The sequence below is a fragment of the Rhodnius prolixus genome, unplaced genomic scaffold (assembly GCF_049639745.1).
Source record: "Rhodnius prolixus isolate KJV_2025 unplaced genomic scaffold, Rpr scaffold_9, whole genome shotgun sequence".
NCBI classification, from domain to species: Eukaryota; Metazoa; Arthropoda; class Insecta; order Hemiptera; family Reduviidae; genus Rhodnius; species Rhodnius prolixus.
The window spans coordinates 6,927,697-6,940,844 of NW_027411604.1; the positions used below are offsets into that span (position 1 = coordinate 6,927,697).

Genomic DNA, 13,148 nt, shown 5'->3' on the forward strand with positions numbered 1-13,148 from the left:
TAAATTGGTAGTTAGATTGACAGATTTTCGCCCCAAGGAGCCATTAAACTAAATATCAAAATTTGAATTTTCTATGACTTTTCTTTACTGATTTTCATCACACACAAAACTTGACGATTCGAAAAAATAAATGAATAAATCGAAAACAAATATTTCCGTTGAAATCTGAATAACATTCTACTTGATCGTAACATCTTGTAATTATTATGGGTAAGTAAAAGTAATTGAATTGTAACGAGTGCTTGGTTATGTTTTCATTTTAAGTTCCGAAATCACCATGATGTATAAATACCAAGGTTACGACATATTTCACACCTTTTTCAAGTCCTAAAATTTATGACATAAACATTGTCATCGTTATTTTCTCTTACACTGGCTATATTATAAGAAGTACAACTACTAGAAAAACATGAAATCATTCTCCCAAAATACATAAACAATTGTAATAATAATTAATGATATACTTACATACGTTACTTAATATCATTAAATAAGTTCCTTTTTATTAAATCTATCTGCTAAAAATATCAGCCAAAAAATAACAATATAAAGCGATGCATTTGAAAGTGTTCGTTATGTTTTAATATAATAAATACTAATATTATGTGTGGTACACTCGCTATAATAAGGGATTAGAAAAAGGAATGTATTTAATTCACTGTAGCAGTTGTCCAAGTCCTTTATAAAAACGCTAGTGTTAGTTAAATTCTTCCGGTGTTGTAAAAATCATGGAAAAGAGCTCCATTTATGTAAGAAGATATTGCTGACAGTTGTGCCCAGTCAAAGGTGAAAGAACGATAAGTTGAGCAAGAATAAGTCGGGACTTAGTTTAATAGATTGTGCATCAGTTTTCAGGTAAACTGGAAGTCTCGAGTACGTCTACGAGAATCAACTCAATGATTACGGGAAAACTAACATTATTCTATCTTGCTAGATGACTTATGTCAAGAAGATTTCAAACTATTCTTAATTAGAGAGAGTGTGACTGGGTTCACTCCTCTTCCCTTGAGACAAATGGACTTGATAAAGTGATCAAATCATCCAGGCAAGTTTCCTAACGATAAAAGTTTGACCTATCATTTACGAGAATAGATAGAGAATCCATCACTTGTTAGATGTAATTGAAATTTAAGGAATTTACTACCAAACAATTTGAAACTGAGGTTTTTTTTTACCTTGTAGTGAAGTCCTTTTATTGACGTATTCTACACTAGTGGTCGGCAGTACATGATGAAGCGTTTACTCACTGCGTAATAATGGTATTTCATCACATTTTGCGATATATCTCAATACAAGCACACCTTAATTTGTTGGCAAGAATACCTACCGACCGTCGTAATTAAAAATTGATTACTGGGTTAAAAATAAAAACCCATCTATTCCAGGGCTGGTATCGTAGTTCATTGTTGTTCGAAGTTTATCTTCGGCCAGTTCCGAAGCTTGGCTTAGCCAAGTTCCACTTAATCTCTTTTTTTGAAAGTTTGCTGCTTACTTTTGACTCTTTCAATTAAGGTTTTCAATAAGTTTATTGATACAAAATAAAATATAAATATTTGTAGTCAGATTTTCTTCTTTGCTTTTTCTTATATTAGTTACTATAACATTTTACAAATAAAGAAAACTTTTAATTATATACAGCCCAAGATAAGATTGCTAAAACTCTATATACCATATTCCAAATATTATAATTAGAATAAGATGAAAATTTAAATAAAACTAATTTTCTAAATAATAAATTGAGCATCTACTAAAAAGTACCACCAATTTTTAACATTTAGCAGTCTTTTTTATTTATATAGCTTTTTTTTTTTAAATAAATTAATTATTATTACAAACAACTTAAGTTTCAAGATTGAAAAAGTATTACTTTATTCACAATGTTTGAACTTGTTGGTAATTTAAGGTAAAAGGTTGTGAACGATTAGATTAATTTTAAAAGATGCGTAATTTTGTAAGAAAAGTTTTTTGAGAGAGGTTTAGGGTGATAAATAAAAAAGGGGAATTTAGTAAGAAATAGTCATTAATTATAAAAGAAATCGTGTTATAATTGTAAATCTAGTGAAAAAAGTTAAACTTGTATAAAAAAAAAAGGGTGAAATTGTTCGAAACATTCTGTTTGATCGCAAAGTCTCAATTAGAGTAAAAATACTGAATCAAAAGTTAATGTATACTGTTATAATATACTGTCATTTACGATAAAGATATTATTATTATGTTAATTCATGAAGACATTCATAACACATTTTTTTCAAATGAACACATCCAACGTTTAACTTTTCAAAAAAAAAAAGTATTTTTAAACATCGAAAGAAAACAAATATCTAACAAGGAAGACAGATTAATAATAATCTATTTCACACAGAAGTATCACAGCCAAAAATTATGTTAAAATTAAAGAAAAAGAAAAAAAACATCAAACTAAATGTTTACTCTAACAAAATAGATATTAAAATTAAAATAAATTTCTTCCCCATCAAGAATGGTTATGATTTAACTTAGTCGGCAGATGGTGAAGTTGTAGTGGCCAATGGTGGAAGCAATGATATGGAGTAATGAAGCTTCTTATTTCTCAAAATGCTGTACGTATTATCGAAGATTACAGAATCTGAAAACAGAATAAAACTATCATATACAAATATATGTGATTAGATACCAATTATTGTATTCAATAAAAATGTTCTTAATCTATTGGATTAGACTAAGACTTCAGATATTTCAACCTAAGATATTAACGAGTAAATTTGAAGTTAGCTTTACATTTAATTACAATTAATTCTACTTTCAGTTTTATTCTTTGAAAAGCTTTAAAGCGTGAGTTCATGAAGTTTTCCTTCAGAAATACTTGAGTACCATAACAGTTGAGGCCTAGCAAAATTCAACGTAAAAAAAAAATAATGCCCATACAGTTTTTTTTAAATCAGATTAATTTTGTTTTAAACTAAGGGTGCCGTGTATCACAGTCCTATAATTTGTTAATACATTTTTTTATATCAGATACTCAAACTCGATACAAGTAAGTATAAAAGAAAAAAGAAGTATACAAGATACATGATTGTTTAATTATAAACACAATCTGAAGAAGACTTATCCAAATTTTGAAACTATTATTTATTACAAACAAAATTTAATTTTTGCCTGTTATAGCAAGAATGATATATTGAGTCATTCAACCATAAGAATAGATTGTTAACAAATAATTCTCTCTTCAGCAGGCAGAGCTCATCTCTGAAAGGTTTACCAAAGAATATAATTAATTAGATAAAACTGTGTATGTAACAATAGAATGAAAAAGAGATTATATCAATTTAAAACAAAAGGAAGAAAGAATATAGCCATTTTCAGACAGAATTTCTTCCTTTGGGATTAATGAATCAGAAGACACCAAAAACGATTAAAAATACTCTTCAATTTAAGACATTTTTGTGAATCAGTTAGGAGATAAGAGTTAATCAAAAGTAAAAGTTACCAAGGCTAAGTGCTGATTCAGGTGGAATTTTCATCTTTGTGTACGAGAGATGCTGATAGTAAATGATACCATCATATGAGTCTAAAGTCAATGATTAATAGCATGCTAACGTAACATAAAGGCCCTTTTTAAAATTCTTTTAAATTAATATTAATTATGTATTACTTTTATTCTAAATTTAGTTCTTATTATCTTGTTTGCATTTTCATTGATTGCCTTTAATAAGGTTTAGGTTTTTCATGGGTTTAGAAAGTTTCCGCGAAGGTTTTCTTTACTTATTTCCACACAACATGTAGACATTCTTTAACCGCTCGGCTACCTTGGCGCCTTATTAAATTTATTTATGTCAAAGTCATAAAGAAAATTGGAAGATAATGACTAACAAATAATAACAAAAGTTCGAAAAAATGACTTACATGTCGATAGCTCGTTACAAGTGAGTACACCTTCTTCTTCGACCTGACTGCAACTAACTCTCGAGATCGCCAGTTCTTCTTTCTCTTTGCCACTCTTATCTCTGGATAATATGCCAAATTTTATATCGTGTCCATCAGTAAAGAATGCCCATCTATTCACAAGAAATGAATATAATTTGTTGAATCTAAGAAAAGATGTATGAGGATATAAATAATACTAGAAAAAACATTTGGTATTTTCATCATCGAGTCTTATCTTCACTGAAATTTAGATTTGAAGACATGATTAAAATGAATTATCACTTAAAGAGGCATTGAACTAAAAGTGGACAATGAGCGGCTATAAGGGTTCCCGAGGAAAACAGTGCCAATTCAGAGAATATAGAGAATATGTTAAATGAGTGCCACTTTGTCTAGGGAGCGTTAAAGGCTTCCGATTAGAAGATCAGCCACAGTGCATACTCTCGAGATTACAGTCCGAGAGTTGATGGAGACACAGTTCCGCCAGTTCTCGCCAAAATTCTCTGCAGTAATAAATCTAACCACTTCCCCTCTTAAGGATATACATATTTTCTTTAGTATGTTTAGTGCCTTGTCAGAGCACTTGACTAGTCTACATAGATTTACATTCAACTATAACTAGGCACTTTTGCGATAGTTTGCTTGAAATTACTTTTGAAATAAAGTTCAGAAGAAACCTTCTACCTCTCTCTTTCTTATCAAACTAGTACAAATAATTTACTTACTTCAGAAACGAACCAATTTCAGTAACTTCATAGTCTAAACGTAGTTTGTCCCCTTTCTTAACGGTAACTATCGTGTACTCTTCTTCATTTTTCTCTTCTTTATCGTCGACTTGATTTTTAATATATAATGATTTAGGAATTTTACCACCAAGTTTAATCTACAATTTTTTAAAATACTATTTAATTATTTCTGTATAACTAAAATTTTTGTAATGATAATTTCTAGAATTTGTTCATCTATTACCACATGCCGATTTAGGCTAAAAAACTAATAGTAATGCTAACCTTAGAAGGGCAACTAGGATTACCGTCCGGATCACACATTGTTCCTCCATAAATGACTGGAAGTTGGTCCTCTTCTATTTGACTTAAAAGTATTGGCTTCCATTTGTTCGGTTCTGATTTGTAAATATGTATTTTACTTAATGTATAATCATTTAAAAAGTTTTTTACGACTGAAAATGCTATAGCAAACACTTTCGGCACTGAAAAAAAAAAAGAATTACTATTAAAATGATTATTTGTTAATAACAATAATTTTACTAGGAGCAACAATGGACTAACTTACCATTGATGATGTAGCAAGCTTTTAATATTTCTGGATAGTTAGCTTCATACATCTGAATCAGTGTGATTGCTGCTTCAGCGGCTGAAAAAACATAATGATCTTTAGACTACATTACAACATACTAAATCACTTCCAGAGACGTAATACAATTATTTTAGAAAGGATGGAAAACTGTAAATGGGAAGGTTTCAATTTGTAATAGTGTAATAGTGAGAATAAAAATAAGAGAAGTAGACTTTTCTTATTGTTGAACTAATTTTAATAATCTTTAACAATAATATCAAGTTCCTTCAAGACAAGTACAATTCTGGAAAGATTATTCAAGGTTGATGCCTGACCGATGTTGGTTTGTTCTTTTGGAATAAAAGTTAGTGATTTGAGTATTGTATTAATTCCTACCAATACAATTCGTGTAAGGATGATACGACTGTTTTTACTATATTGATGACTAGAATTGATTGATGTCGCCAGCGTCTCTGCAACATTCACATTTGGGAGTGCGGTTTACAGAAGTTTTGGTTAAACCTAAGCCACATTATCCATTGTCTTCCTATTGTTAATACCTTAAGCCTAGGAAGGCTTAGCTAAGAAGGTGAATTCTATTTATGGAACTCATCACTGCAATTGATCGGCATTCCTCCAGATATCTTTGCCAAAAAAACTATGGTTTATCAAGATAGACAAAACTTGATTTAATTAAGCCTATACACACCCGCCATTACACTTACCTATAACCTCTACACCAACCACCCAAAGATCAGCTACCTTGATCATAACTTTGAATAAAAAAGCTTGATTTGGTTGCATTAAGTAGTACGGGAGAATTAAAAAAGTATTTACAAGAAAATAATTGATAGGATAAGTTTTTATTCGAAGTACCATCGAATTTCAAGGAATATAATTTTGAACGAAAACATTATTGCTACTACTTAAAGTGCTGCACTAATCTCTACTTCAATTAAGGATAAATAAAATATAATTAATTGAAAAAATTACCTGGGCGCCATGCAAACTGTTTAATATTAAATCCACTCAAATCTAATATGCCTACAACTTTACTAGCGGTTATGCCATGAACTTCAGCTTGCTTTCTAGCTAAGTCTAACGTAGCTTCAAATGTTCTAAAAGCAAAAAAAAAATATTATAAATATACGAAAACAAAATTAAAAGTATTTCTGGCAATAATAATTCTTTAGCCACAAGGGGATCTACTAAGGGATTCGGAGGTCACAAATTAATGTTTTTGCCTTTGCATTGCTTTATTTATTACTAAGAATTCATTATTAAGATCTCTCTTTATTCAGTACAGTACATCAATATAGTGTCGAGATAAAACTAAATATAATTTGGTAAAATATTTTTATATTTTTTAAAAACAAGCAACACAATGTATACTTTCTCTTAATCTTAATCCATTGTAAGAGAAGTTATTGTAATCATGCATTTTCTTTCGATTTTTCCCGAAAAATCAATAAATGGTACTTCAGAGAATGGGGGGGGGGGGTGAATTTCCCTCTAAATGCTATTTTTGAGCAATGATGGAGCATTGATGGCAAGAATTCAATATTTTTTGAGAATAGTTAGTGAAAGTCAGGTGATTTTTACACCGGATTTTTTCTGTTTAAAGATAGGTGTAGACTCAAAATGTTTTCAAGTATCAAAATTGACTGAAATTACAAAAGAACGTGATCACTAACTGCCACGATTGACTAACTCTAGAAAATATGTTGTATATTAAAAATTTAACCAAGAAAAGATCTACCAATAAAAGTATAATACAAAAAAAACACTTTTTTTCCTTCCCATTGCTTCTCAAGAGCAAACCAGAGGAAGAACAAAACCAAAGTTTGTCAGCCTAATGGAAGAAAACGTATTCATTAAAGTTACTGGAAGATTTCTAGGAACTTATTTTCTTGCCAATATCGACAGATTGTTTTGCATAAATTTGAGAAAAACCACTGAAGAATTCTGTATAAGAAGGGATGAAAGTAGAAAATTTCAGCAGTGGAAATCTGAATTTACAAGCAAAGTTGATGATCCATTACCCTGGAATTTTAATAACTAATATTGAGAAGATCAATGAGCTAGAATAGTTCAAAACTTAAAACTATCGACATAAGAGAGGTTGTGATCAGTAATTTTTAGTGAGGTACCATAAAAAGAATAAACGTAATTGCAACACGATTGTAAAATTGTAATTTCCCTTTAATTATTTTGTTAGAATTAATTATACCTCAATAAATCAATAAATAAAATTAATTATCCAATAAAATAAAGTAAGACATATACAATAAGAATATAAATTTGTAATTTAAACTATATGTAATTGAGCACTTACTTAATTGCCATCCTATTAAAGTCATTTTTAGAAACAGAATGTAACATGCCCCACATATCGATTCCACTGAAAGGTAATATGACAATGGGTGATCCTTCCTTGTCAAATCCAGAGACACCACTTGGATAGTATTGTTCAAACACTTTAGGTGTAGGCCATTCTTGGATAGTATCGGCTTCCCATTTTTCACGCCATTTTAAAGACTGCAAAGAAAGATACAAAAAAAAAGAAGAATATTAATTGGATTTAATTTTACAAAACATTTTTCTTTCTCGCTAGTTTAAAATATTAAACACAAGGAAGACTGCTTTGGATGGCTGTTTGAGAAGGTGGGTCAAGGTTGTCTGAAGTTACAAAAGACTCCTGACCGCTATTTCTCATGATTGACTAACACTAGATATAGTTTATATAGAAAATCAAATCAACCGTTAAGAATGACATTGAATGGCAGGTCGCTTATGCAACTAATAGATGTGCCGAGAGAATAATACGCGCAAGTGCATTGGCAACAAGTTGAATTGTTCAGAGAATCTGATAATATTCACAGAATTTTCTACTGAATACTAAATTTGAGCTGATGAGCTACAAAACCATAAATTGTTAATCTATTACTGGGGTATCCCAGTAATAGTACTAGCTGCGTACCTACGCAGAGATCCTGGGTTCGAGTCCTGCCCACCTATCATTTTTCTCTTCACTCTTCACTTCCACTAGAAAAAGGGAAAAACTATGACTTACTAATTTCCCAAAAATTTCCACAGACAAGAAGATAGGGCCAAATAAAAATATTATTTTGTAGAAGCTGTAATTGTAGATTTCACACAAAATAAAAAAATAACATTATAAATTAGTTTTAAGTTCTCCAATTTAAATTTGTTTTTACAGAATAATGAATTACAGGATTGCAGAACAATTTTACCTTTTTCTTTAAAATAATTTTAATCATTGCATTTCATTTACGGTAAACTCAATAAAATTTACAAACAATATGAAAATGCAATAAAATGGATAATGAAAAATATCTGCTTTAAAAAATAGGAGACAATATTTACTCATTTTTGCGAAAAATTGTCAGAAATAGTATACCATCTTTTTTTTTTCAAAAACATTTTTTATTCATTTTAGTTTAATGCCTAAAAAAAATGACTTTTAATATCAAAGATCCTCGAAGAATGAAGGATTGTTACAATGAGTAATAACAACGATATCTGAAAGTTGTTTTGTGCCTTCTGAAAAATCATTGTGAAAAAAAAAACTGCACTCTCTGCAGCTATTAAAATAGTAATTACTTATAAATTACTGGTAAGATCCGGGCTAGAATGGTTATTAAATGAAATTACTAGAATCGTGATTACTTCTGCAAATAATTCATTTCATTTAATACTCGACAAATCAATCAGTCATTGGGGTAAATATCATAAAACAGTGAATGAAGTTAAAAGTTTCCAAATGGTGTGGGAAGTCAACTTTTCAATGTTAGCTTTTGAGGACAGTAATAGAGTTATACTATTTTATAACCTTCAGAAGGCTATCTTAGCAAGAAGCGAATAGTGGATCCTCTCCTAAGTGGGCACTTAGAGAGAGATCTCTCCTGGAGGATGCAATGTCCGATTGGTTGAGACAGGAAAAGATTTGTTTAGATAATTAGGACAGGAATTCGTCTGACCTTCTGCAGTTTTCACTTTCTAATCAAAGAATAAATAAATTATTCAAAGTTTACGAATGAATGGAGAAAGTCACTACTAAACAGTTACTATAAAAGAAGCACTCATACCTTATAGGTTTTTATAAAATTATTTGAGAATTTTTAAGCATCAATATGTTTAATAGTAATTCTTAATCTAACAGAACAAATTCAACAAAATTACTTACATTTCTTAACATTTTCTCAGCAGCCACAGGATCAAAATTTCTAGCTGAAAATAAATTAATAAATATGTTAGTTTAAGATAAATAATGTTAAATAAATAAAATTTTAATCACAATTCAATGTAAAAAGCTGCAAACTATTTACAGCCAATTTAATTGTGAATATTAGAATTAAAAAATAATAATATTATGGAAATAATTTGGATATAACAAAATTTGATGCATTAATATCTTACTTTACAATAATAAGGCTATTTTTTTTTTCTGTCTACGTTGCTTTTTCTTGACAGAATACTCTTGTTTGATCAGCCTAAAAGAGAAATATTTTTTAGCCTAAACGAATTTTTTTTAGCCTATTAGTTGAGTAGAATTTGGATGAAATCGCAAGGTACACCACATTTTTTTAACTGTTATTCTTCGGAGTAAAAATATAGCTGGCTAGCTTGATTTCTGGTTTATTTGGATTAAAGAAATTCACCTAGAGATCCCTGGTTTAAGAAGAGTTACATCCCAATTTCATCAGTTAAGAAGAGTAAAAGCGCGTACTTCTAGTTTCTTGTACATGTTACTCAAGGGTAACATACTAATTCCTTTATATTTTAGCAAAAATGTATTATGTTACAAATAAATAAATACATTAATTTTGGTTTTCCCAGCTTCTATTACTGCTACACACAGTGGAACGACTTGACCAGTTCAATTTCACTTCTCGCCACTTTTCATCTACCGCTTTAATGAAAAAGGAAAACTTATTAAAACATTTATTAGGTTTAAAAGTGATTGAACTTAACGTAACTAACGATTTCTAGCGGGGTTTCACGTGCTACGTAGTTACATAGTATGTAAAAAGAATTATGATATTTAAACTTTTATGGAAGACATCGTTTAAGTTGATGACGACTAACCAAATGGTCTCACATATGGCCATATCAATTTCAGTAAATTACTTCTTACTGATACAACTTCTGAAGCTATTCAACACACTTTTTGTTAGGCCATTATTCGTATTTCTGTGACTGGAAGTTTTATTAAACCATCTCCAAAAGATCTTAAAATGGTGGAGCTTGACCAATGGGGTCAGAGACATACTAGATTTGATTACTCAAACTAATGATAAGATTCCGAACTAAAAAAATATTCCAGGCTGGAAATAGAGATGTCGATTCAGCCTCTCCACGAATTACATTCAAAAATATGACTGCCACAAAATTGAGTTTACAAAATTCAGACGGATAAAATTAATTGAGACTGTTTACTTTCGAAATTATTGATTACCAACTTATAACTGTAGCATAGGAAGCGGTTGCTGATGGTCACAAGCCATAGAGAAATGGACTTTATCACCTTCAACAGTAATAAAATTAAATAAAAGTACTTAAAAAATAATAACACAAAAAGCTAAAGCGATGTTAAAGAAATAGCAATTTATAGAGTGACCTGGCAGTAATAGAAAGACTATTAATTCCCATGACACCTTTAATAGACATTGTCTAAATCTATATTAAATAATTAATAACCACATTAAAATTAATCCATAGCCTTTTTGCTTGACTAGCTATATTGAATCATTATATAACTATATAAGCCTTGATTGTTCATTATTCTGAGACTGATGCCAAACAACTGAGAACTCATGATAGTCAATTTCCAGGTTTGCAAGGTCATGGCCATCAGTAAACACCATTTGTTTTATATGATTAATAAGACATTAACATAACCTTTTAATACTAATTATTCAACACAGCCATAAAAAGCTTCGTTTATGTAACATTACTCGGTAATAGTTAATTTTGAATATTAAATAGTTGGTAATAATGAAATAGATTTTCCTTTCTTTTCAGTATTCAGAAATTATCCTATTTTCCTCCTTCTAAATCAGATTATATCACCGTTATTGAGCCAATCTCTAACCAACCACCAGTGGTTTATTCCTTTTATCACTTCAAACAAAATTTAAAAGTGTTGAACTTTTCCCCAAATCCCTTACCAAGAATTATTGTGTTGCAGGTGCTTTAACGCTGATTTAGGCACTGGTGAATGTCACAGTTCTTAGAGAAAACACTTTTCAGTAGTAAAACTAGCTTATGAAAATTTTCTGATTACCAACATGATAGAATCATTGTAATTTTTTTTTTTTTTTGTATCGCCCGAACATATAAAAAACTAAAGGCTAACTAACGTCCAAATGCTGTTATGCAAATTTAAGAAAATATTTTTATTACTTACGATTTCAATACATAATAATTGCAGAAAGAAAAACTAGAGTAGTCTAAAAGACTACACGGATTTTCTCATCAAATTATATCTATAATTAAATATTACGAAATGCATTTCAAAATAACTTCATGCACTTTGATTATTTCCTGTTTTTGAAGAGATTTAAAAAAAAAATAATTGAGCCACTTTTTCCATCTAGTCAGAAGCAAGAGAGTGTGAATTAAATGCATTTCCATGTCAAGACTTTTTTTTTGCATATATAATAAATGCATTAATTCATACTTCAAGGTAGAAATGATGAATTGTAAATTTTCCTTCAAGTTATTATTTCATCTATTAAATATAATTAAACTTCAACTTTTGGTATTAGATTTAAAGTTTATAGCAATGCTGTTCAATTAATGCACAATCATTGCTTTATGATGGAAGACTGTTATTAAGTTATTGTTTACAAAATTACCTTTTGACAAATTATAACTGAAAAAACAAGTGTCCGTAGAACTTAAAAATCTGAAAATCCATTAGGGTGTCACAATAATTAGGAATGTCGTTTAGTTGTAACCTTGATTTAGTGAAACATTTTAGTCTTATTTTGAGGATAGCTAAAAATAGATGTTATCTATCTGTAATAATCACTAGTTTGGTGGAATGACGATGTCAGACTGAATGTTTTTCCTCTTGCACATGGGGTTTTCCAATTCTGCGAGATTAACTGCTCAAAAAGTGGCACGTCTAACAAGTCTAGTGTTCGACTTTTTTTTCGGAAGTCTAAAAAGGTGGGACATAGAAAATCACGCGTTTATTTTGAAAAGAAAAACTTTATCAAGCGGTAGGTAGGGTGCACCGCTTTGGGCAAACACCGGCTGGCAAAAAAGAATAAATAAAATAAACCTGTTTTTCAGCTGCACTTAACACCTACTTCCCTTGATATTCACTTTAACCACGATTTGAAAAGAAATAAAAAATAATGGCACAATTGTTGGGGGAAAAAATGAATTCTGTAACTAAAGTGGAACTCACCTCTAAGCCATCTGAGGATGAAGAAATCGTCATGATAAGGTAGTGTTAGACAATCTGCCACATTTCTCCTCATCTGTAATCAACCAAAAATATTATTATATTTACTGTTTCTGTTATTAACTATTTAATAATTATTAGAAATTTTGTGAACCAAAATTCTGATAAGCACAACGATTATCTTACTCTTAGCATGCAGAAGGTATGGTTTTTGTTCTCAGTTAAATGGGTAATGAAATTCTTTCATTAAACCTTAACCAGTTTCTAAAACCTTTTATTAGTTGATTGGTTTGACTAAAGCGAGAAGTGATATTTTCTTTTGAGTGTGAAATATTCCGAAATGAGACGAAGAATAGTACTGTAATCGTGTGAGTAATAAAAAACAACACCTTTTATCAACGTTTCTTTGTTTTTATCTTTGTTATTAATATTAAAACAAATTAATTAAAAACCAATGCACTTTGACATCAGTGAGAAATGTAAATTGAACTCATTAAGAAGTGTTTTTAAC

The 13,148-nt window shown here is 29.9% G+C and overlaps 1 protein-coding gene across 4 annotated transcripts in view; it reads right to left on the bottom strand.

Moving 5' to 3' along the window:
* Positions 1-1,507: 1,507 nt before the first annotated feature.
* LOC141454576 (SEC14-like protein 2) overlaps positions 1,508-13,148 on the bottom strand; it is a 56,930-nt gene continuing 45,289 nt past the window's right edge. For all 4 annotated transcript variants that reach the window (XM_074128999.1, XM_074129001.1, XM_074128998.1 and 1 more), the window contains exons 2-10: positions 12,641-12,713; positions 9,407-9,450; positions 7,535-7,737; positions 6,193-6,317; positions 5,197-5,277; positions 4,914-5,113; positions 4,629-4,786; positions 3,883-4,034; positions 1,508-2,605 (exon numbers count right to left, since the gene is read on the bottom strand). In XM_074128999.1, the coding sequence (XP_073985100.1) occupies positions 2,496-2,605; positions 3,883-4,034; positions 4,629-4,786; positions 4,914-5,113; positions 5,197-5,277; positions 6,193-6,317; positions 7,535-7,737; positions 9,407-9,450; positions 12,641-12,713 (1,146 nt within the window). In that variant the 3' untranslated portion in view covers positions 1,508-2,495. The remainder of the gene's footprint in view (positions 2,606-3,882; positions 4,035-4,628; positions 4,787-4,913; positions 5,114-5,196; positions 5,278-6,192; positions 6,318-7,534; positions 7,738-9,406; positions 9,451-12,640; positions 12,714-13,148) is intronic.